This window comes from Pristiophorus japonicus, chromosome 3 (genome assembly GCF_044704955.1).
Source record: "Pristiophorus japonicus isolate sPriJap1 chromosome 3, sPriJap1.hap1, whole genome shotgun sequence".
Taxonomy (NCBI): Eukaryota; Metazoa; Chordata; class Chondrichthyes; family Pristiophoridae; genus Pristiophorus; species Pristiophorus japonicus.
The window spans coordinates 193,155,064-193,181,672 of NC_091979.1; the positions used below are offsets into that span (position 1 = coordinate 193,155,064).

Sequence of the window (26,609 nt, forward strand, 5' to 3'; positions counted from 1 at the left end):
TGATAATGGACTCCCAACCACAGATGTTAGGCTAACTGGTCTACAGTTTCCTGCTTTTTGTCTGCCTCCTTTTTTAAATAGGGGCGTTACATTTGCAGTTTTACAATCTGCTGGGACCTCCCCAGAATCTAGGGAATTTTGGTAAATTACAACCAGTGCATCCACAATCCCTGCCACTACTTCTCTTAAGACCCTAGGATGCAAGCCATCAGGTCCAGGGGATTTATCTGCCTTTAGTCCTATTATCTTACTGAGTACCACCTCCTTAGTGATTGTGATTGTGTTAAATTCCTCCCCCCTATAGCCACTGTCGGAATATTGTTAATGTCCTCTACCATAAAGACTGATACGAAATATTTGTTCGGATTTTCTGCCATCTCCATGTTCCACATTGCTAATTCCCCGGTCTCGTCCTCGAAGGGACCAACATTTACTTTAGCCACCCTTTTTCCTTTTTATATACCTATAGAAACGCTTGCTATCTGTTTTTATATTTTGCCTTAGTTTATTTTCATAGTCTATCTTCCCTTAATTATTTTTTTAGTCATTCTTTGCTGGCTTTTAAAAGCTTCCAAGTCTTCTGTCCTCCCACTACTTTTGGCCACTTTGTATGCCCTTGTTTTTAATTAGATACCATCCTTTATTTCTTTAGTTAGCCATGAATGGATATCTTTTCTCTTACATGCTTTCCTCCTCACTGGAATATATTTTTCTTGAGAGTTGTGAAATATCTCCTTAAATGTACACCACTGTTCATCAACCGTACTACACTTTAATCTATTTTCCCAGTCACTTTACCCAACTCTGCCCTCATACCTTCATAGTCTCCTTGTGTTTTCTCTCCCCCTATCCTCTATCTGTGTTCGCTCTCTCTCTCTGTCCTCTATCTGTTTTCTCTCTCTCCGTCCCCTATCAGACATTGTCTGATGCTGATGGCAACTATTATGACTCCTCTAAGACTGTTCTGGTTTCTTCCTCTTTCTGTCCCCTCAAAATACATTATTCCCAAACCTACTTGGTGGGCAAGTGACCGACCACAAGGTTTCTGCGAATGTCATTCAAAAGCTGGCTTCTAAGAGATGTGCAAGAGTGACCAGGGGTGATTGATTGCCGATTTTGCCCTCTGTTTTCATGGGCAAGCAGCGAGCTTCCTAACAGTACCTAACATTGACAAGTTGGCCAAATCTGAAAACATATGGCTCAGCAGCTGTCGCTCAGACAGGCATCAGAATCTGAGTTGGAGATGTTTTAGTTTATTTTATATTTATTTTCTCTCTGTCTTTGCCTCTCTCTCTCTCTCTCTCGCTCTCTCTCTCTCACATTTTTAAAATAAACCTAGGTTTTAAATTTAGCTTATGATCACATTTTATATTTAACCAATCCCACATGATATTCCTAAATTGGAATTTAACTTTTTTTAATGTATTTTAAAAAAAAATGTAATGTACTATGTGCATTAATCAGTGATAATTTTGATTGCATTAGTCTTCACATGTAAGACTTCATGTGATCTCAAGCGAATGCAGTACATATAATTTTGTTTGTGCAATATGTTCATTGAATATATTCAAGAGGGAGTTAGATATGGCCCTTACGGCTAAGGGGATAAAGGGGTATGGAGAGAAAACAGAAAAGGGGTACTGAGGGAATGATCAGCCATGATCTTATTGAATGGTGGTGCAGACTCGAAGGGCCGAAAGGTCTACTCCTGCACCTATTTTCTATGTTTCTAAAATCTTCAATCTATTCCTGACTAATTAAAAAAAAATTCGTGCTGCATGTCGAGGGATAACATTTCATATAAAATAAACGGCAAAATGGAAAACAAGACTTCCCATCCATCTTTGCATCAGAAAACTTGGCTACATTACACTCGGTCCCTTCATTAAAGTCATTAATATAGATTGTAAATAATTGAGGACTCAGCACCGATCCCTGCGGCACCCCACCAATCACTGTTTGCCAACCGGAAAATGACCCATTTATCCTGACTCTCTGTTTTCTGTTAGTTAGCCAATCCTCTATCCATGATAATATATTATCCCCAACCCCGTTAAATGTTATCTTGTGCAGTAACCTCTTATATGGCATCTTATCGAATGCCTTCTGGAAATTCAAATACACCACATCCACTGGTTCCCCCTTATCCATCCTGCTCGTTACATCCTCAAAGCGATCTAGCAAACTTCTGGAAATTCAAATACACCACATCCACTGGTTCCCCCTTATCCATCCTGCTCCTTACATCCTCAAAGCGATCTAGCAAATTTGTCAAACATGATTTCCCTTTCATAAAACCATGCTGACTCTTAATTGAATCATGCTTTTCCAAATATCCCGCTACTGCTTCATTAATAATGGACTCCAGCATTTTCCCAACGATAGATGTTAGGCTAACTGGTCTATAGTTTCCTGCTTTTTAATCTGCCTTTTTTAAATAGGGGCGTTACATTTGAGGTTTTCCAATCTACTGGGACCACTCAAGAATCCAGGGAATTTTGGGTAGATTACAACCAATGCTATCTTTGCAACCACTTCTCTTAAGACCCTAGGATGTAAGCCATCAGGTTGCAAGATGTCAGTCAGATATTTCATGAAAGAACACAATTAAAATTATAATGTTTCTACTGCTTTAAAAAGTGTGCAAATGCAATTAACTGATGCACATTTCGACTGTAGATTGGTTATACACAGCGTCAGTATACTTAATAACTTGGATTTATATAACGCCTTTAAAGTAGTAAAAACGTCCCAACGCCCTCCACAGGGGTGTTGGCAAACAAAATTTGACACCAAGCCTTATAAAGAGATATTAGGACAGATAACCCAAAACTTGGTCAAAGAGGTAGGTTTTAAGGAGCATATTAAAGGAGAGCGAGGCGGACAGATTTAGGGAGAGAATGCCAGAGCTTGTGGCGTCGGCAGCTAAAGGCATAGCCACCAATGGGGTAATAAAAATTGGGGATGCTCAAGTGGCCAGAATTGGAGCAGCGCAGAGATCTCCAAGGTGGATGTAGCAGAGCACCGAAAGGGAATTTAATTCCAACAGTTCTTGTGGCCCAGCAAATATTAAGCCTGCAAATTTAAGGATTTGAGTAGTTCCAAAAACTATAAGGGAGTCCAGGGTTATAGGGAGGGGGCAAGGAAGTGGAGTTGAGGCCAAGATCAGATCAGCCATGATCTTATTGAATGGCGGAGCAGGCTCGAGGGGGCAAATGGCCTACTCCTACTCCTATTCCTTATGTTTTTATAAAATGATTGGAAAAACAATCTGGATATGGAATCTGCTTCTGCAATAGTTATTTTAATATACATATCCTGTTTGCTTAGAGTCCTTAAAGCAAACCTCATTAAGCTGATGTGAAATACAGGGACCAAGGCTGTTCCGAATTCTGTGTATTTCCGGACTGACGTCCTGAATCCCAGGAGGGGGAGAGGTCGGCAGCAGCCCGAGGCGGGGGAGTCCAGCCGGGGGCGGAGGTCGCGGCGGTCCGGATTCCGGACGACCCCGCCAAGGATCATCCAGATTCTGGAACTCCGGATTTTCAACGCTGTACCTTATTAAAATCACAGTAAATTGTATTAATTAATATGGAATCAAATGATTTAATATCATTTATGGAACAATAAGGCAGTCTAAATTACTGATAGTGACACAATGTGCTTTAGGAGATAAACTTTGTAAATCCGTTTTAATGATTAGCAAGGTCTCGAGGCACATTTTTTATAGCTGTAAAAAATCAGAGCAGACTTGAGTTTTAAAAAAAATCTCCCAAGACAGCATTTAACTCATCTCAACTGTTGTTCAACAGACGTTTCATGCTGGTAACAAATCCAGATAACACCAGGCCCTACCTTCAGAACGCGATTTTAATGTGGCTGGCATTAACTCGCTCCAACTGTTATAGAATACAACTGAAGCAGAATAAATCTTGCACTTTAAACCCATCTTGTTATTTCATCACAGAATATTAGTCATGTTCTCCAGTAAGCCTTGAATTTCATAATATAGTGCAAACATTTAGCTAATACTGAATGTTAGCAAAGAAAGACAAAAAGCATTTTGCTTTCCAACTGTGAAAGTCTTCATTTGTAAATGTTCTTTCATTTGTAAAATATTTTCTCCACAATCAGCTGTTAAAAATAAAATCTCAATTTTTGTTTTGCTTTGCTTATTTTAAAAGTAATATTGACAAAGAAGTTTATTCTGTATCTGTGATTATTTTGATCAAGGTAAACTGAATTTATTGCTTAGCTAACAACAGGTTCCACATTCCACAATGTGATTGGTGATGCAACATAGTTTGTGCAATGAAGGTTAAACAAATTAGGGAAACGGCTGCATTATGACTCATTTTCACAAATGAAAGTGTCTATAATTCCACATATTGTATAAATTGATTTTGCAAGTATTTTGCACAACACTTCATTATCGCAGTTGCATTTTGAGGGTTTGGCAAAAATATGGGACATTTTCATAATTGCAAGCACCAAATAAACTGCCTTTTTTCTCTGACCATCAAAGATCTGTTTCGTAGACATAGTTCATAAAAATATTGTACCACATTGTTGCTGTATTTTGTTTAATTAAGTACTGTCCAATGTCTATTATCATCTCCCCCCACCCCCCCCCCCCCCATACCCATTTTAAATGTACAGTCTACAGTGAAAATATGCTCTTGATCTGGAGAAGATAAGACATTTGAGAGCAGGACAAACTTCACTGGAGATGGAGAATTTATTCACTTTGGCCACATTTCTAATTACAAGCCTGTTAGTAACACATGGCTCCAAGGGCTAAGGTTGCCATTAAAGATCCTGCGTTTCAACTTATTGTTCTGGTTACCATTCCTCCCTCTACCAATATCACTGAAAACAAAATAACTTGCTGTTTAGCTTTTTTGCTGTTTGTGTAACACGTTGCTGGTACTGAATGACTGCCATGTTTGCTGCATAACAATCACTCCATATCAAAAGTAATTAATTGTGTTCCATACATTGAGTTTATTTACCATGATATTAATCGCTTGTGTAAACATTCAGTGAACAGCTGATTGGGGTTGATTGTGATGCCCCATGATCAAACAGCATGCCAATGCTCACAATTAAGGCTCACATTAAGTATGGTTACTTGGACGAGGTAATGGAAGGCTGGCGATGCTCATGGAACTGTATCGCTTAAACTGCACTCTTACAGCATATCCAGTACCTTAGATCTCCCATTTTAGTCTTCAGCTGCCCCTTGCTACCCTAACATACCAATAAGACTGTACATAAATAGTACCCATATACAAATGGACATCACATCTCATGTCAGAGTTTGAAATTACTTCTGTCCACTTACCAGATTTGCTGAGCTGGTAACTGGAGCATCTCCATTTTTTTAGATAACATTGTCCACTCTTGCACAGATCTGATGCATTACTAGCATTCTGTCACTAGTGCTGGCTTACCTTTAATTATCTTTGCATACCATCATTCAGTGATGTGGAATTTTATTTAGCCGGGGGGGGTTTTAAATGCATTCTTCAATTGTACACTTTGCTGACATCACCAATGGGGATAATAAAACTCTTATTCAACTGTAAAAGGTGGGCAGAAACTGTGAGAGCAAAGCTTGATCACTAAAGCCGTTAGTTCCCAAGACTATGTCCTAATACCAACATACACTTCAGCTCAATGCACACAAATATAACCAAGACACTCTTGTCTGCTGACTATGTTGAGGGCACCATAATGTGTTTACTTAAGAACCTTATTTGTAAAGCGTGACAATATTTAATAGTGTACATCTTTAATAATATATGTCCAATCTCTATGTGATACATATCTGCATAAAGATGTCTAGAATTTACAGCACAGAAACAGGGCATTCGGCCCAATTGGTCTATGCTGGTGTTTATGCTGCACATGAGCCTCCTCCCACCTGACTTCATCTAACTCTATCAGCATATCCTTCAATTTCTTTTTCCCTTATGTACTTATCTAGCTTCCTTGTAAATGCATCTATGCTATTAACATGTGGTAGTGAGTTCCACATTTGCACCACTCTCTGGATAAAGAAGTTTCTCCTGACTTGTATTTATGATACGAAAATCATTTTTAGCTGCACTTCCATGAGTATCCCTACAGTGTATAGTGAATTAATTTATTCCCATGGAATATGATCATTTCTTTTAACGACTGATTAAAGCTCTTGAATAGAATGTCTCTGAATTTCCACCAACCAGCATTTACATTTGTGTACACACAAGTCACACTATCTGTATAGAAAATGTAAATTAAGAATCTTGCTAGAATTTGAAAAAAAAAATATGTTCAATTGACTTTGAGCATTGTATATTTGGTTGTTCATATGCCCAGTACTTAGCAATATACTGAGGAGCATTTATGGAATCAAAATTGGTCAGTGGAGTTTGGTGTTTTGCAGATGTGTAGATATTTCAAAGTAGGTTGTCATTGTGGTTTAGCTCTGATTGGTTGCTTCTGCTGTGGGACTTCATCAGATTGCACAGCACTAGGGGAATCTACAGCTCCTTTACTGCTTCCAACAAGTTTGGCTCTGGTCAAAAAGTCATCCAATAACTTTCCAGCTAAATTTACTGATTTAACAAGAGTTTAAATCATCCAGGGTTGTGAACATGGGAAACATAGCCTCTGGTTATCACCTACTTTCTCAGCTCAAGCAACCTGATGTTTTCACCATCCGCTTTTCCAATACCTTGATTTTAAAGGCAAATAAGTAAACTAAATGCAATTTAGGAATAATTACCTCATACTTAGAAGTTAATTTTAGGAACAATTACCACTGAGCATGGTGAACAGGGACTTAGTTGAAGCATTTAAAGAAGAAATGGATATATTGTTACATAAACAGAGTAGAAAGACATATGGGGGTGGCTGTCAAGAAGTAGGCAAATGGCCAGTGGAGGTCCTTAGTATGAATATAAGCAACAAAGAAAATTTAAATAAGCTTAAATGCCTTTACTTCTATCTATTCAGATTCTTGCAGCATCAACAGCCTGCATTCATCATTGCACTTTCCACCAATTGGTTGGTTGTTTGACTTAATTTTTTTTTTCAAAATTTCTTTCCAGCTAATAGGATGTATAATCGGCAGACAAGGCAGCAAAATCAATGAGATCAGACAAATGTCTGGGGCGCAGATTAAAATAGCTAATGCGGCAGAAGGCTCAACGGAACGCCAGATCACTATTACTGGATCCCCTGCCAACATAAGCCTTGCACAGTACCTCATTAATGCAAGGTAAGAGAACTCAGCCTAGCATTGTTGGAGGGTGGGAGCTATCAATTCAGTTCATTACAGAGCCTCATTAACACCAGGGAAAGAGTTATAAAGTCAAATATTACTCTCAATTAGTGAGTAAAATCCCAGTAATTGAAATCTTGCCATTAGTTGAGCATATGCAGGTCATGTTTGTAGATACACAGAATATTTAGGACACTTCCCCAATGGACAGATTTTGTTTTTCTTTCTTCCTAATATGCCTCCAACTCCTCTCCGCCTCTATAAAATTGATGTATATTTTCCGGTCTCGTGATGGGAGGAGGATTGGAATGCACATCACGTAGGTGAGAGGCAGTTAGGAACCACGGGGAAGGAAGGGAGGTGATGAGTTATTAATGAATTCACTATATGCCTTGCACTGCACACCCTTGATGGTGCTGTAACAGCAGTTGTTTCACAACTCTGAGATTTCATTTAGAAAAATTAGAACAAATGGTGTCTGCTTATTAATTTCCAAGGGTAAAATTGAAGACTTTATATGTTGTAACAAGTAGCAAACACTGAATTCTCTCTAATCTGATCACTTCCACAAAAGGAATGCTGTAAGGGCAGGTGATTTCGTAGCTTTGCTCACACATATGGTTTTATACTACAAAATACTTGTACGGTGCAAATTTAAGCACCGTGCCAGTGTAAAATTTATCAGGAGCACTTGCAACCTGTAGGTTAAAACAAAGTGCCATTGTCAGAACAGAAGCTTTATTAACCTGGAGATACTATAGATTCCCTACAGTATGGCAGTGCAGCTCACTAATAAAGGTTTCAGGGAGTTGATGTGAAGAAAGTTGCAGTATTAAAGATTATCGCCACTGGAGAGATTTACCATGACCTATAACTACCAGTGACATCTCCTGTTCAACATCAACAGCACACAAATCAAACGCTTGGTTCAGCATTAACCAGAAAATGACGCCATAAACCTACAAATTCTGCACCGCATAACACAATAGACCATGCATCAACCAGCTGGAAGCACTCGAGCAGCCATGCCAATGTTGCAGAACTAGGCATGAAATACATAGTAACGGGGTAATTTTTGTCCACTGTTATTTTTTTTTTCCCCACAACAGTTACATAGCTCTTCCTGGAAGCAGATCTTGTTCCCCACTATTAGAAACTGTTCCAATTTTGATTATCTACTATGGCAGAATTGAATAATCTAATTCCCAACAATAATTCTATTTGTAGTAATCTATTCATGGATTGAATGTAAACATAGAAACATAGAAAATAGGTGCAGGAGTAGGCCATTCGGCCCTTCGAACCTGCGCCACCATTCAATATGATCATGGCTGATCATGCAACTTCAGTACCCCACTCCTGCCTTCTCGCCATACCCTCTGATCTCTTTAGCCGTAAGGGCCGCATCTAACTCCCTTTTGAATATAGCCAACGAACTGAACTCAACAACTTTCTGTGGTAGAGAATTCCATAGGTTCACAATCCTCTGGGTGAAAAAGTTTCTCCTCATCTCGGTCCGTGATGGCATACCCCTTATCCTTAGACTGTGACCCCTGGTTCTGGACTTCACCAACATCGGGAACATTCTTCCTGCATCTAACCTGTCCAATCCCGTCAGAATTTTATATGCTTCTATGAGATTTCCTCTCATTCTTCTAAATTCCAGTGAATATAAGCCGAGTCGATCCAGTTTTTCTTCATATGTCAGTCCTGCCATCCTGGGAATCAGTCTGGCGAACCTTCGCTGCATTCCCTCAATAGCAAGAATGTCCTTCCTCAGATTAGGAGACCAAAACCGCACACAATACTCGAGGTGTGGCCTCACCAAGGCCCTGTACAACTGCAGTAAGACCTCCCTGCTCCTATACTCTCATCCTCTCGCTATGAAGGCCAACATGCCATTTGATTTCTTTACTGCCTGCTGTACCTGCAAGCCAACTTTCAATGACTGATGTACCATGACACCCAGGTCTCGTTGCACCTCCCCTTTTACTAATCAGTCACCATTCAGATAATAATCTGCCTTCCTGTTTTTGTCACCAAAGTGGATAACCTCACATTTATCCACATTATACTGCATCTGCCATGCATTTGCCCATTCACCTAACCTGTCCAAGTCACCCTGCAGCCTCTTAGCATCCTCCTCACAGCTCACACTGCCACCCAGCTTAGTGTCATCTGCAAACTTGGAGACATTACATTCAATTCCTTCGTCTAAATCATTATATGTAAATAGCTGGGGTCCCAGTACTGAACCTTGCGGTACCCCACTAGTCACTGCCTGCCATTCTGAAAAGGACCCGTTTATTCCTACTCTTTGCTTCCTGTCTGTCAAGCAGTTCTCTATCCATGTCAATACATTACCTCCAATATCATGTGCCTTAATTTTGCACACTAATCTCTTGTGTGGGACCTTGTCAAAAGCCTTTTGTAAGTCCAGATACATCGCATCCACTGGTTCTCCCTGATCCACTCTACTAGTTACATCTTCAAAAGATTCTAGAAGATTTGTCAAGCATGATTTCCCTTTCATAAATCCATGCTGTATTGGACCGATCCTGTGCTTCCCAAATGTGCTGCTATTACATCTTTAATAATTGATTCCAGCATTTTCCCCACTAACTATGTCAGGCTAACTGTCTATAATTTCCTGTTTTCTCTCCCTCCTTTTCTAAAAAGTGGGGTTACATTAGCAACCCTCCAATCCTTGGGACTGATCCAGAGTCTATAGAATGTTGGCAAATGACCACCAATGCATCATTATTTCTAGGGCCACTTCCTTAAGTACTCTGGGATGCAGACTATCAGGCCCTGGGGATTTATCGGCCTTCAATCCCATCAATTTCCCTAACACCATTTCCTGACTAATAAGGATTTCCCTCAGTTCCCTCAGTTGTTCCTCCTTGCTAGAGCCTCGGTCCCCTATTATTTTCGGGAGGTTATTTGTGTCTTTAGTGAAGACAGAACCAAAGTATTTGTTCAGTTGGTCTGCCATTTCTTTCTTCCTCATTATGAATTCACCTGATTCTGACTGCAAGGGACCTACATTAGTCTTCACTAATCTTTTTTCTCTTCATATATCAATAGAAGCTTTTGCAGTCAGTTTTTATGTTCCCTGCAAGATTACTCTCATACTCTATTTTCCCCCTCCTAATTAAAACCTTAGTCCTCCTCTGCTGAATTCTAAATGTCTTTCAATCCTTAGGTTTGCTGCTTTTTCTGGCCAATTTATATGCCTCTTCCTTGGATTTAACACACTCCATAATTTCCCTCGTTGGCCACGGTTGAGACACCTTCCCCGTTTTATTTTTACTCCAGACAGGGATATACAATTGTTGTAGTTCATCCATGTGATCTTTAAATGTCTGCCATTGCCTATCCACCGTCAACCCTTTAAGTATCATTTGCCAGTCTATCCTAGCCAATTCACGTCTTATACCATTGAAGTTACCTTTCTTTAAGTTCAGGACCCTAGTCTCTGAATTAACTGTCACTCTCCATCTTAATGAAGAATTCTACCATATTATGGTCACTCTTCCCCAAGGGGCCTCGCATGACAAGATTGCTAATTCATCATCATCATAGGCAGTTCCTCGGAATCGAGGAGGACTTGCTTCCACTCCCTAAGTGAGTTCTTTAATGGCTGAACAATCCGATACGAGAGCCACAGACCCTGTTACAGGTGGGACAGACATTCGTCGGGGGAAAGGGTCGGTAGGGCTGGTTTGCCGCGAGCTCCTTCCGCTGCCTACACCTGGCCTCTTCATGCTCCTTGCATCAAGACTCAAAGAGCTCAACGCCCTCCACCTCGGGCGGTCTGCGGCCAGGGTCTCCCAGGTGTCAGTGGTGATGTCGCACTTTACCAGGGGGCCTTTGAGGGTGTCCTTATAACGTTTCCGCTGTCCTCCTTTGGTTTGTTTACCATGAAGGAGCTCCGCATAAAGCATTTGCTTAGGGAGTCTCGTATCTGGCATGCGTACCATGTGGCCTGCCCAGCGAAGCTGATCAAGTGTGGTCAGTGCTTCAATACTGGGGATGTTAACCTGGTCGAGGACACTGATGTTGGTGCTCCTGTCCTATTTGCATGATCTTGCGGAGACATCGTTGGTGATATATCTCCAGGGACTTGAGGTGCCTTCTGTACATCGTCCATGCCTCAGACCCATACAGGAGGGCAGGTATTACTACAGCCCTGTAGACCATGAGTTTGGCGGTAGATTTGAGGGACTGGTCTTCAAACACTCTTTTCCGCAGGCGGCCAAAGGCTGCGCTGGTACACTGGAGGTGATGCTGAATCTCCGCATCAATGTCTGCCTTTGTTGATATGAGGCTCCCGAGATATGGGAAATGGTCCGCGTTGTCCAGGGCCGCGCTGTGGATCTCGATGATTGGAGGGCAGTGCTGTGTTGCGATGACAGGCTGGTGAAGGACCTTTATCTAACGGATGTTAATCGTAAGGCCCATGCTTTCATATGCCTCAGTGAATACATTGACTATATCCTCTCTCATTACACAAGACCCAGTCTAGGATGGCCTGCTCTCTAGTTGGTTCCTCAACATATTGGCCTAGAAAACCATCCCTTATACACTCCGGAAATCCTCCTCGACAGTTTTGCTTCCAGTTTGGTTAGCCCAATCTATATGTAGTTTTCTACAATGCTACCATAACTGCAGATTGGAATACCAAATGCCTACATTAGCTTTTACAGGCTAAAATAATTCAGTTATTTAGGAAAACATAGCAAGTTTAATCAGTAAAAACCCATTTCAGTTAAAGCAGTGAATGTAGCAGCTTGGATAGAAATTTAGTAAAAAGAGAGTAGTAGTTAAACTATATTTCTTGGACTGGAGGGATGTAATCAGAGGTGTCCTTGGCGTTACTGTTGGGATCATTGCTCTGAACTTGGATATAGGGGGTGCAGTGTCAACATTTTCATACAATATAAAAATTGGGTGCACTGTGAAAAGGCTTGTGTGTGAGGTCATAACCAGGTTATTAGATCAAATAAATAAATGTCAGATGGTATTTAATGTGGAGAAATGTGAGGTGATTCATATTGGGAGGAAGAATGCAGAAAGGAAATGTGTACTAAATGGTAAAATTATGAAGAGCAGAGAGAAGGCAAGGGCCAGTTGAAAAAGCTGTGTTTTATTGAAAGCAACATATGGGATCCTAGATTTTATAAATAGGGGCATGAGTGAAAACGTAGAGGTAATGTTAAATCTATATAAGTATTGGCTAGGCTTAGAATATTGGGTGCCCTACTTCAGAAAGGATGACAAGGGTATAGAAGAGATTCACTAAGATGATACCAGGGATAACACTTCAATTATAAGACACAAGAGAAACTGAGTGCTCTTCATAAAAGTAGAGTAGGAGGAGATCTGATAGAGGGGTTCAAAATTATGATGAGGTAAATAGGATTTGGTGAGCCAGTAAATAGAGGGCATGAATTTAAGATGAACACCAAAAGAACAAAGTGTTATGTTCAGAATAACTCCAAGACTGTATATCTTAAGCTCAAACTGTTGTGACCTTGGTCTCTTTATTGTAACTCCAGAGTGAGGAAGCAGTATGGTAGACTGCCTTTTATACCTGCTTGCCCGGAGTGTGCAGGTGACCCCTACAGAGCTCTCCTACAGGTGCGCCCTCTGGTGGAAAGTCTTACACATTGGTAATGTTTACATACATAACATCATTCTCCCCCAAAGTCTTACATACAAGTTATTTACAAGTTGAGGCGATCCGGGGCTCTGCGTTCCCGGGTTGATCGCCTGAGTTGAAGTCCTGGCATGGGTGAGTCGGTCGGATCATTGCTGCACTGCAGTATGGCTGGTCTGATCGGACTGTCGGGCATGGTGGGTTCTTCCTCGTGGTTGACCGCGAGGTCGATTGCTGGTTGGGTGCATGTGTGGATCAAATGATGGTAATGTCCTCTGCAAACTGTTCTTGGTTGTCAGTGAACCGCAGTTTAGTCTGATCCAAGTGCTTTCTGCACGTTAGTCCATTCAAAAGTTTGACAACAAACTTCCCCTCCTTGGCTAACACAGTGCCAGCAACCCATTTGGGACCATGACCGTAATTAAGAATAAACACAGGGTCATTAACCAATGTCACGTGATACAGCTGTGCAATCGTGGTACATGTTATGCTGGTGATGCCGGGTTTCTACATGATCATTGAGATCCAGGTGGACTAAGGAGTGCCTCGTTTTGAGTGCTCTCCATTAGCAATTCTGCAGGGGGAACCCCGATCAGCAAGTGGGGTCGCGTGCGGTAGCTGAGCAGATCCGAGTTAACCGGGTCTGCAGGACACCGTCTGTCATTCGTTTCAAGCTCTACTTGATGGTTTGGACTGCCCGTTCCGCTTAAACGGCACAGACCTGACATGCTTGATGCCATTGCGGGTCATGAACTAGTTGAATTCCGAGCTGGTGAAACATGGTCCATTGTCACTAACAAGGACATCGGGCAAACCATGGGTGGCAAACATGGCCCGGAGGCTTTCAATGGTGGCAGTGGACGTACATGATGACATTATTATACATTCAATCCATTTAGAGTAAGCATCCACTGCTACTAGGAATATCTTTCCTAGAAAGGGGCCAGCGAAATCTAAGTGGACCCTGGACCACGGTTTGGAGGGCCATGACCACAGACTCAGTGGGGCCTCCCTTGGTGCATTGCTCAACTGTGAGCAAGTGCTACATTGGTGTATGCATGACCCCAATTCCAAGTCAATGCCAGGCCACCAAACGTGCGACCTGGCAATAGCCTTCATGACTATGCCTGGGTGGGTACTGTGAAGGTCGCGTGTAAACGTTTTCCTGCCTTTTTTTGGCAAGATTACACGATTCTCCCATAAGAGACAGTCCGAATGGATGGACATTTCATCCTTTCGTCAGTGGAACGGCTTAATTTTGTCTTGTATTTCCTTTGGAACCCCCAACCAGCTCCCATTGAGGACACAGCTTTTTAGTAGTGATAGCACCGGGTCCTGGCTCGTCCAGGTCCTGATCTGGCGAGCCGTGACAGGTGACCCCTCGCTCTCAAAAGCATCTATTACAAGAAGCAAGTCTGCGGTTTGCGCCATTTCCGCCCCGGTCGTGGGCAGTGGTAGCCGTCTAAGGGTATCAGCACAGTTCTCAGTGCCTGGTCTGTGGCGGATTACATAATCATACACAGATAACGTTAGTGCCCGTCTTTGGATGCGGGACGAAGCATTGGTGTTAATACCTTTGCTTTCTGAGAACAATGAAATGAGCGGCTTGTGATCGGTTTCGAGCTCAAACCGGAGTCCAAATAGGTATTGGTGTATTTTCTTAATCCCATATACGCATGCTAGTGCTTCTTTCTCAACCATACTGTAGGCTCTTTCAGCCTTGGGTAAGCTTCTGGACGCATATGCAACCGGTTGTAGTTTGCCTGACCCATTGGCTTGCTGTAACACACAACCGACCCCGTACGAAGATGCATCACAAGTTAGCACGAAACGTTTACATGGGTCATACAATACAAGTAACTTGTTAGAACATAGCAGGTTTCTGGCCTTGTTAAAGGCTGTCTCTTGAGATTTACCCCAAACCCATTCGTCACCCTTGTGTAGCAATAAATGCAATGGTTCCAGCAAAGTGCTCAACCCTGGTAGAAAGTTACCAAAATAGTTAAGGATTCCCAGGGACAAACGCAGCTCTGTCACATTCTGTGGTCTGGGTGCATTTTTGATGGCCTCCATCTTGGAGTCTGTGGGTCTTATGCCGTCCGCCGCAATCTTTCTCCCCAGAAATTCGAGCTCTGGCGCCAGGAAAACACACTTGGAGCGTTTCAGCCTGAGTCCCACTCTGTTCAGTCACTTGAGAACCTCTTCCAGGTTGTACAGGTGTTCGGTGGTGTTGCGGCCAGTGATCAAGATGTCATCTTGAAACACACGGTGCATGGAACCGATTTCAGCAGACTCTCCATGTTCCTCTGGAAGATGGCCGCAGCCGAGCGAATCCCAAAGGGGCATCTGTGGTATATGAACTGTCCTTTGTGCATATTGATGCATGCCAATTTTTTCAAAGGTTCAGCCAGCTCCTGTGTCATATAAGCAGAGGTTAGATCCAGCTTGGTGAACGACTTCCCGCACCCCCCCCCCCCCCCTCCCGCCAGCCTTGCAAACAAGTCATCAGCTTTGGGTAGTGGGTCCTGGTCCTGTAACGAGACTCAGTTGATCATTACCTTTTGGTCCCCGCAGATTCTGACTGTCCCGTCACTTTTCAACACAGGAACAATTAGACTGGCCCACTCTGAACTCGACTGGCGATATGATCCCCTCTCATTGAAGTCTGTCCAGCTCGATCTCGACTTTCTCTCGCATCATGTGTGGAACTGCTCAGGCCTTGAGATGAACGGGTCATGCATCAGGGACTAGATGGATCTGCACTTTGGCACCTGTGAAGTTGCCGATGCCTGGCTCGAATAACGATGGGAATTTGTTTAGCACTTGGGCGCACGAGGCGTCATCCACCGAAGACAGTGCTTTGATGTCGTCCCAGTTCCATCGGATCTTTCCTAGCCAGCTTCTGCCGAACAGTGTTGGGCCATCGCCTGGTACAATCCATAGTGGTAAATCATGCACAGCTCCATCGTACGATACCTTCACTGTCGCACTGCCAATGACTGGTATGAGCTTTTTGGTGTAAGTGCTCAGCTTGGTGTGGATCAGGCGTAGTTTTGGCCTTTGTGCCTTGTTGCCCCACAGCTTCTCAAAAGCTTTCTGGCTCATAAGTGACTGACTTGACCCCGTGTCCAATTCCATGGAAACTGAATGCCATTTAATTTGACTTTTAACATTATCGGAGAGCTTTTGGTGGTGAAGGTGTGTACCCCATACACTTCCTCTTCGGCCTCGGGTTGAGTTTCCTCTCTTACTCGTTCAGCATGATCCACGCCGGCTCGGTCATCTTCTGCCGACTGTGCCACGTGGTGAATCGCAGCACATCTGCACATTCGTTGGAGGTGCCCCATTGTTCCACAGCCCTTGCACACATCGTGCTTGAAACGACATTGCTGGGCTTGATGATTACCTCCGCAGCGCCGACACGGTGCTAATGGATTTGCATTCGCGGCCCATGGCGGACTGTGAATCATCCTAGGTGTAGCCCCTGCCATGTACAGTTCTGCCTACTGAAGGCGTTATTTTATGCACAGTACTTGCCGATGTGTTTCGATGCTGCAATGATATCTGTTTAGTGTTATCGTTCGTGGACATAAACGCCTGGGCTATCGTGATGGCGCTGTTCAGTTCTAGGGATTCGGCAGACAGCAGTTTGCGAAGAATGACCTCATAGCCGATTCCAAGCACGAAAAAGTCCCGCACCACTTCCCCCAAAAATCCAGCAAATACACACTGTCCCGCAAGGCGTCTTAGGTCAGCGACGTATCGCTCCATGTCCTGGCCCTCAAAGCGGTGGTGTGTATCAAAGCAATACCTGGCCACCAAGATACTCTCCTTCGGCTTGAGGTGTTCCCGAACCAGCGCGCTCAACTCTTCTTGTGTCTTCTCCGTTGGTTTCATCGCCACTAGCAGATTTTTGATGAGGCCATTTATCGTGGACCCGCAAACGGTGAGGAGAATCACCCTGCGCTTGACCGCGGTTTCTTCCTTTTCCAGCTCATTGGTCACAATGTACTGATCAAGACGCTCAACGAAGGCTTCCCAATCATCACCCTCAACAAATCTCTCAAGAATACCAACGGCAGCCATAAGTTCATGATCTGTTATTCGTTGCCAATTGTTATGTTCAGAATAACTCCACAAGACTATATATCTTAAGCTCAAACTGTTGTGACCTTGGTCTCTTTATTGCAACTCCAGAGTGAGGAAGCAGCATGGTAGACTGCCTTTTAGACCTGCTTGCCCAGGGTGTGCACGTGACCCTCAGGTCTCCCACAGGTGCGCCCCCTGGTGGCAAGTCTTGCACATTGGCAATGTTTACATGCATAACACAAAGGGAAAGGTTAAAAGAAATGTTTTTATGCAGAGGGTCGTTGGAACATGGAATGGCCAACCATAAACAGTTGAAGCCTTAAATGCTTTTTAAAACAAGTGGATAAGTACTTGAAATATATATTTTTTTTAACAGTATGGGGAAAGGACAGGGGTGTGGGACTAAGCAGGTAGCTCTTTCCAAGATTGCAGTCACGAATGGCATCCTTCTCATCTTGTATAAGGAGGAATCAGTGAGTCGCTGGGGCTATTCAACAATACAGAGCATTACAGTTTAACCATTTTCAGCCTACATCCACATGCGCAGTTTCCTGCAAGGGTCACTGGATGGACCTGGACTGTGAATAGCATACAAATTGTATAATGAACTCAGATTTATCACTATTCTTTCTTTGGAGAGAAAGCCGTTATTCCCGTCTATTTTTAAAGAACAACAAACTAACAGATTATGTCATGGTTTCAGGAGAACGACAGTGTGATTCCTCCTGAATTACATTCCAGCGTGCACTTTTTTCTATTCCACTAACGGGCTTTTTCTTGTCCTCGCTCCCTCAGTGGTGCTTTGTTTAGCCATTACACTGTTGACCACTAGAACTTTGTTCTCAATTCCCTCTGCTTTGACATTTTGCTCCCTGTTTTAAAAACTGTGTTTACCCCTCCATTTTCTGTGTGTATTTTAACTTCCTGCTCAGTGTTGACAATTCTCCTTGAGTTAAGTGCTTTGAGACATTATATGGAATTGCTGCATGTCGCTCTCCTGAAACCATGACATAATCTGTTAGTTTGTTGTTCCTTAAAAATAGATGGGAATAACGGCTTTCTCTCCAAAGAAAGAATAGTGATAAATCTGAGTTCATTATACAATTTGCATGCTATTCACAGTCCAGATCCATCCAGTGATCCCTGCTGGAAACTGCGCATGTGGATGTAGGCTGAAAACCACATTGGTTAAACTGTAATGCTCTGCATTGTTGAATAGCCAGCGACTCGCTGTCTAGGATTAAACATCGAAACATAGAAAATAGGTGCAGGAGTAGGCCCTTCGAGCCTGCATCACCATTCAATATGATCATGGCTGATCATGCAATTTCAGTACTCCATTCCTGCTTTCTCTCCATAACTCTTGATCCCTTTAGCCGTAAGGGCCACATCTAATTCCCTTTTGAATATATCTAACGAACTGGCCTCAACAACTTTCTGTGGTAGAGAATTCCACAGGTTGACAATTCTGAGTGAAGAAGTTTCTCCTCATCTTGGTCCTAAATGGTTTACCCCTTATCGTTAGACTGTGACCACTGGTTCTGGACTTCCCCAACATCTGTCCAGTCCCGTCAGAATTTTATATGTTTCTATGAGATCCCTTCTCATTCTTCTAAATTCCAGTGAATATAAGCCTAGTCGATCCAGTCTTTCTTCATTTGTCAGTCCTGCCATCCCGGGAATCAGTCTGGTGAACCTTCGCTGCACTCCCTCAATAACAAGAACGTCCTTCCTCAGATTAGACCAAAACTGTACACAATATTCAAGGTGTGGCCTCACCAAGGCCCTGTACAACTGCAGTAAGACCTTCTTGCTCCTATACTCTAATCCTCTCGCTATGAAGGCCAACATGTCATTTCTCGCCTTCACCGCCTGCTGTACCTGCATGTCAACTTTCAATGACTGATGAACCATGACACCAGGGTCTCGTTACACCTCCCCTTTTCCTAATCTGTCACCATTCAAATAATCTTCCTTCCTGTTTTTGCCACCAAAGTGAATAATCTCACATTTATCTACATTATACTGCATCTTCCATGCATTTGCCCACTCACCTAACCTGTCCAAGTCACCCTGCAGCCTCTTAGCATCCTCCTCACAGATCACACTGCCACCTAGCTTAGTGTCATCTGCAAACTTGGAGATTTAAAATTCAATTCCTTTGTCTAAATCATTAATGTATATTGTAAATAGCTGGGGTCCCAGCACTGAATCTTGCAGTACCCCACTAGTCACTGCCTGCCATTCTGAAAAGGACCCGTTTATTCCTACTCTTTGCTTCTTGTCTGCCAACTAGTTCTCTATCCACATCAATACATTGCCCCCAATACCATATGCTTTAATTTTGCACACTAATCTCTTGTGTGGGACCTTGTCAAAGTCCAAATACACCAGATCCACTGGTTCTCCACTCTACTAGTTACATCCTCAAAAATACTCCAGAAGATTTGTCAAGCATGATTTCTCTTTCATAAATCCATGCTGACTTGGACCGATCCTGTCACTGCTTTCCAAATGCGCTGTTATTACATCTTTAATAATTGATTCCAACATTTTCTCCACTACCAATGTCAGGCTAACCGGTCTATAATTCCCTGTTTTCTCTCTCCCTTTTTTAAAAAGTGGGATTACATTAGCTACCCTTCAATCCATAGGAACTGATCCACAGTCTATAGAATGTTGGAAAATGACTACCAATGCATCCATTATTTCTAGGGCTACTTCCTTAAGTACTCTGGGATGCAGACTATCAGGCCCTGGGGATTTATTGGCCTTCAATCCCATCAATTTCCCTAACACCATTTCTAATAAGGATTTCCTTCAGTTCCTCCTTCATTAGACCCTCGGTCCCCGAGTATTTCCATAAGGTTATTTGTGTCTTCCTTAGTGAAGACAGAACCAAAGTATTTGTTCAATTGGTCTGCTATTTCTTTGTTTCACATTATAAATTCACCTGATTCTGATTGCAAGGGACCTACATTTGTCTTCACTAATCTTTTTCTCTTCACATATCTATAGGATTGCACATGACCAAAGGTGACTCAGCCAAGCTAATAGTGGGGCTGCTGCTCCCCAGTGGAATAGTACCCCAGTGTAAATCAGCACCGTTTAAAATTGGGTTGAAAAACTTAAATGGCATTATTTGGTTGTTCCTTGTAGGATAGTTATCAAGCTGAAGATAAGTGTGACATCCTAATATTACTAATTTTGTGCACTACATCTTAAAAACTATTATCAAGTTAAAAATCCCATAGCAAAACTGCTGCTGCAGAATGACCTTTCACCCTGTGACCACATGATGCTGATGTCAAAACTGGCTTCCAAACCTGTCACTGGCTGTATGCTTTACATGTGTCTGAAGTTGGAGCACCCCATGAATCTTAATGTTTTACACTGATTTAAGGAACAACGATAAATTTTACGGGTGTCCTTGAGTACAAGCTTCACTGATTCCATACAGCTATCCCAACACACACGGACTTAATGTGCTGTCAAAAACATTCCACTGTGCAACTGACCAATGCAGATTGATATTTACAACAACAACAACTTGTATTTATATAGTTCCTTTAATGTAATGAAATATCCCAAGGTGCTTCACAGGAGTATTAATGAGATTTTTAAAAACTGATACTGAGCCACATAAGTAGAAACCAGCGCAGGTGATCAAAACCTTGGTCAAAGAGGTATGTTTTAAGGAGTATCTTGAAGGAGGAAATAGAGGTTTAGGCAGGGAGTTCCAGAGCTTGGAGCCTAGTCAATAGCAGGCACAGCCACCAATGGTTGAGCGATTATAATCAGGAATGCTCAAGAGGGCAGAAATAGAGGAGCTCAGACATCTCGGGTGGGGGGCTTGTGGGGCTGGAGGAGATTACACAGGGTGGGGCAAGGCCATGGAGGGATTTGAAAATAAAGATGAGAATTTTGAAATTGAGATATTGCTTAATCGGAAGCCAATGTCGGTCAGCAAGTACAGGGTTGATGCTTGAGCGGGACTTGGTGCGCGTTAGCGCATTGGCAGCCGAATTTTGGATCACCTCTAGTTTACATTGGGTAGAATGTGGGAGGCCAGCCAGGAGTGCATTGGAATAGTCAAGTCTAGAGGTAACAAAGGCATGGATGAGGGCTTCAGCAACGGATGAACTGAGGCAAGGGCGGAGACGGGTGATGTTACGGAGGTGGAAATAAGCGTTCTTAGTTACGCTGCGGATATGTGGTCGATATGATGCCAAGGTTGCGAACAGTCTGGTTCAGCCTCAAACACAGGTTGGGAGGGGAATGGAGTCAGTGGTTAGGGAACGGAGTTTGTGGTGGGGACTGAAAACAATGGCCCAGAAATCCCGGTTTCTCCTTCCCGCGGGTGTTCAATTGGATTCTAGAAAAAAGAAGCTCACCTACCTGAATCTGCTATGCCCACACGTGATCCCGGTCCTGATACCATCACTGTGCGTGCACATCGGGACGTGCTTAGGCCTGGAGCTGGAGTCACATGGCTCTGCGCAGCCAATCCAGTATAGTATATTCTCATTCATCATAATGAGAACTCCGTAAGTTGGAGTTCCCATTATTATGAATGAGAAACAGCCTCCAAAACACACACAACCAATAATAAAAGCTAGAAAAAATGCACAACATATTTTTATTAATTTTAATTTTGTTTTTTAAAAAATATGTATTTTTCCAATTTTTAAAAAAGTTTTTAAAATTATGATTTAAAGTAAACTTACCGTATTGGGGAGGGTTTTTAACCACAATGTGTTTTTAAAAAAATTTTTACAATGTTTGTGTGTTTTAAAACTTATGCCTGTAAAAGTAGGCTATGCGCCTTCTTTTATTAGGCGCAAGAGTTTGAGGACATTTGCTGAGTGAGATATGGGTAAATCCCACAAACTTGCCCTTGCAAATATCCTCACTCCCGAGGTGCGGAGGATCTGTCTTGACAGATCGGAAAAAACGGTTTTCAGCGCATGCGCATTGTGCACTGAAAACCGGCTTTTCCGATGCCTTCCCGGGTCCGTAGAAACTCCGTACGGACCCGGGGAGGCTGGAATTTCAGGGCCAATGGCTTCGGTCTTCCTAATATTCAATTGGAGAAAATTTCTGCTCATCCAAAACTAGATTTCGGACAAGCAGTCTGACAATTTAGAGACCGTGACGGGTTCGAGAGAAGTGGTAGTGAGAGAGAGCTGAGTGTCATCAGCGTACATGTGCAAACTGCCGCTGTGTTTTCGGATGATATCGCCAAGGTTTAATATGTAGATGGGAAATAGTAGGGGGCCAAGTATAGATCCTTGGGGGACATCAGAGGTAACAATGCGGGGCGGGAAGAGAAGCCTTGCAGGTGATTCTCTGGCTACGATTAGATAGATAAGAATAGAACCAGGCGAGTGCAGTCCCGCCCAGCTGGATGCTGGATGACGGTAGAGAGGCGTTGGAGAAGAATGGAGTGGTCAACCGTGTCAAAGGCTGCAGGCAAGTCAAGAAGGATGAGAAGGGATAGTTTGCCTTTGTCACAGTCTCAAAGGATATCATTTGTGACTTTGATGAGAGCCATTTCAGTGGCAGGGGCGGAAACTGGATTGGAGGGATTCAAACATGGAATTGCAGGAGAGATGGGCACGAATTTGGGAGATGATAACACGTTCAAGGACTTTGGAGAGGAAAAGGAGGTTGGAGATGGAGTGGTAGTTTGTAAGATCGGAGGGGTCGAGAGTTGTTTTTTTGAGGAGGGGGTGATGACGGCAGATTTGAGGGAGAGGAGGACAGTACCTGAGGAGAGTGAACCGTTAACAATGTCGGCTAACATGGGATCCAGAAAAGGAAGTTGGGTGGCCGGAAATTTGGTGGGAATAGGGTCAAGGGAGCAGGAAGTGGGTCTCATGTTGAGCTTGGAAAGGCCATGAGGGGAGATCGGAGAGAAACTGGAGAAAGATGTGAGGCTAGGGCAGGTGGCTTCCTTAGAGGAAGTGTGAGCTAGGGGAAGGGAACATAAGAAATAGGAACAGGAGTAGGCCATATGGACCCTCGAGCCTGCTCCGCCATTCAATAAGATCATGGCTGATCTGATCATGGACTCAGCTCCACTTCCCCGCCCGCTCCCCATAACCCCTTATCTCCATATCGTTTAAGAAACAGTCTATTTCTGTCTTAAATTTATTCAATGTCCCAGCTTCCACAGTTCTGAGGCAGCGAATTCCCAGATTTACAACCTTCTGAGAGAAAAAATTTCTCCTCATCTCTGTTTTAAATGGGCGGCCCCTTATTCTAAAATCATGCCCTCTAGTTCTAGTCTCCCCAATCAGTGGAAACATCCTCTCTGCATCCCCCTTGTCAAGCACCCTCATAGTCTTATACGTTTCGATAAGATCACCTCTCATTCTTCTGAATTCCAATGAGTAGAGGCCCAACCTACTCAACCTTTCCTCATAAGTCAACCCCCTCATCCCCAGAATCAACCTAGTGAACCTTCTCTGAAGCATATATATCCTTTCGTAAATGTGGAAACCAAAACTGCACGCAGTATTCCAATACCTCGCCAATACCTTGTATAGCTGTAGTCCCTGCTTTTATACTCCATCCCCCTTGCAATAAAGGCCAAGGTACCATTGGCCTTCCTGATCACTTGCTGTACCTGCATACTATCCTTTTGTGTTTCATGCGCAAGTACCCCCAGGTCCCGCTGTACTGCAGCACTTTGCAATCTTTCTACATTTAAATAATAACTTGCTCTTTGATTTTTTCTGCCAAAGTGCATGACCTCACACTTTCCAACATTATACTCCATCTTTCAAATTTTTGCCCACTCACTTAGCCAGTCTATGTCCTTTTTGCAAATTTTTTGTGTCCTCCTCACACATTGCTTTTCCTCCCATCTTTGTATCATCAGCAAACTTGGCTACATTACACTCGGTCCCTTCTTCCAAGTCGTTAATATAGATTGTAAGTAATTGGGGTCCCAGCACTGATCCCTGCGGCACCCCATTAGTTACTGGTTGCCAACCAGAGCATGAACCATTTATCCCAACTTTCTGTTCTCTGTTAGTTAGCCAATCCTCTATCCATGCTAATATATTATCCCCAACCCCGTGAACCTTTATCTTGAAAAGGCAGTGGTGGCTTTCAATCCTGGAGACAAAGAAGTCCATGAGCTCCTCACACTTCTTGTCGGAAGTGAGGATGGAAACTGGGGAGAAAGGTTTAAAAAGATGGTTAGCAGTGAAGAATGGAAGCCGCAGTTTATCTTTACATTCCAGAATGATTGTGGAATAGTGAGCGATTTTGGCAGAGGAGAGCAGGACCTGATAGTGCTTTATGTGGTCAGCCAGATCTGACGGTGAATGGCTAAACCAGTTGTCCGCCATATCCGTTCAAGTCTTCATCCCTTGGACTTAAGGGAGTGAAGATCAGGGCTGCACCGGGGGAACGGCCAGGGTGAGAGAGAGTAATTGTTTTAACAGGGATTAGGGCATCAAAGGTGGTGGTGAGGGTGTGATTGAGCAGATCAGTAGCTGCAGAAATGTCATGGTGAATGGAGGGTCAAAGGCTGGACAGTTGTCTAATATGAAGTATTTGAAGTAATTCGAACTTGGATAAGCTACACACTTCCCAATATCCCTGAATTGGGGAACCAGAAAACCATATTCCCCATACTTGTTAAATCTAAAGAAGTTTACTCCGCAAGCATAGTCTTCTAACGACTTGATGAGAACAAAAATAAATGTAGAGCAGGTATTCAACGAGCAATTAGCCAATTGTAATCCTGAGTTCATTTACACCAGTATACGAAAGTAACGTATTCTGAACTACATGGGTGGATATTCACTAAACAAAAGATTTTACTCCAAGAGGAGTTTGCTGAAAGAATTTCCAAACAATCCGCCAGCGTCTGATTGCCGCCCAAAATACCACTGAGATTCCCAAAATTATCGCCAGCAAAAAATTCCCTCCAGCAAAAAAAAATGGGCGTTGCACCCCGATTATCGGCAAAAAAATGGAATCTTGGACCGATTGGTCCGTTCTTTTTTTTTAATGGGCGATAATTACTAAATAATTTACACGGAGGCTGCGGGTTGGGCCTAGGAGGAGAAAAACACATTTTTTCAAAAACCATAAAATAAAAAAATCAGGAAAACATTCTCAGGACTCTCTTCACCTAAATCACTGCAAGAGAATTTTAAAATAATGAGTAAAAACTCATTTACTTACCTTTTTTTGCAGGACTACATAGCTACCGCCCAGCTCCGCTGATTCTCGTGGGCGTTTTTTTCAACTTACCTACGGGTCACTGCTAAGCTAAAAATTGGGTGATGGCAGTCTATGGGCGGTGCATGCCGGCAGTCCGCTCCCCAGCGGTACTTCAAAACCGCCGGCGGAACTCAACTGTGGAAAATTTTGCTGACCTGGTTCTTGCCCAAAACGACCAATACCACCGAGAAACCAGGCGGCGAAGCAATGGAAACTCTCGTCCACAGGATCTATTACCATTCCAAAATCTGTCAGATTTACAGTAAATCAGTCTGTAGGGTCATTGTAGCTTTAGATTGTCTGCTGAACGTCAGTAAATGGATGTTGTGGCTTTCCCCACAGTATTCTCGAGCCTGTTTCATTTAGAATTTACCACAAGGAATAGCATAGATGCACTCAAGGGAAAGTTAAATAAACACATGTGGGAGAAAGAAATAGAAGGATATGCTGATAGGCTGAGATGAAATAAGGTGGGAGGAGACTTGTGTGGAGCATAAACACCAGCATTGACCTGTTGGGCTGAATGGGCTGTTTCTGTGATGTAAAATTCTGTGCAATTGAAGCTCATTTAGAACTGTGACTGAGCAAATTGTTTTTTTTTCTCTTTTCTAGGCTAACATCTGAAGTCTCTGGAATGGGCACACTTTAATTGTTTCCCCATCTCCCTCTGCTATCCGTGTCATGTTACCCACCTACGTAAACCACAAGCAACCTGCTATCACACCCTGTTTGTAAAATTTGTATATTACAGTCCTGGCTCATAGACAACACTTAAAATGTTACATTTTAAGGAATTATTCTGAAATTCTTTTCCAATTACAATCCTTTCTGACTAGACCCTCCTTTCCCCATTGCTTCATGCTTTAATGTAGGTTTTTGGTTCTATATTTACTTAAATTAACTATTGCTTGCAAAAAAAAATGCATTTGCAGACTATTTCCTCTGTACTTTTTAGTTCAGTAATTACTGGTAACATGATTGCAAATTCTTTTTATAAAAAATAATAAACCTTGATGTAATCCAATTATTTGTAGTTCTGTTTGGTTATAATAAAGGAAGGTACATGACTGGATATGTGCTGAAATGCAATCTATCACTAAACACGTAATGCCCGTCTCCTCTATCAGCTGGCATGAAAAGGTACATATCATCCATGATGTGTTTGAATTGCAAAGACCTTGTTCTTGAGTAAGTGAATAATCTAGAGGGCATGATGATTAATGATCAATGGACTGGATCAGGGGTGTGTGGAAGAGGTAAGAGGTAAGAAGGATGGAGTGCAATTTAAAGAGGTTAATCCCAAGGAGTGAGATGTGTGCTGGGAGTGATGTAAGATAGTTGAGA

At 42.8% G+C, this 26,609-nt stretch overlaps 1 protein-coding gene across 24 annotated transcripts in view; it reads left to right on the forward strand.

Moving 5' to 3' along the window:
- The window catches only part of LOC139260048 (poly(rC)-binding protein 3), a 305,580-nt gene extending 279,291 nt beyond the window's left edge, over positions 1 to 26,289 (forward strand). For 20 of the 24 annotated variants that reach the window (XM_070876141.1, XM_070876143.1, XM_070876140.1 and 17 more), the window contains 2 exons: positions 7,098 to 7,267; positions 25,878 to 26,289. In XM_070876141.1, the coding sequence (XP_070732242.1) occupies positions 7,098 to 7,267; positions 25,878 to 25,914 (207 nt within the window). In that variant the 3' untranslated portion in view covers positions 25,915 to 26,289. Of the gene's footprint in view, positions 1 to 7,097; positions 7,272 to 25,877 lie in introns of those variants that run through there. The other 4 variants (XM_070876158.1, XM_070876162.1, XM_070876152.1 and 1 more) reach the window with 2 other exon arrangements.
- The last annotated feature ends 320 nt before the right edge of the window (positions 26,290 to 26,609 follow it).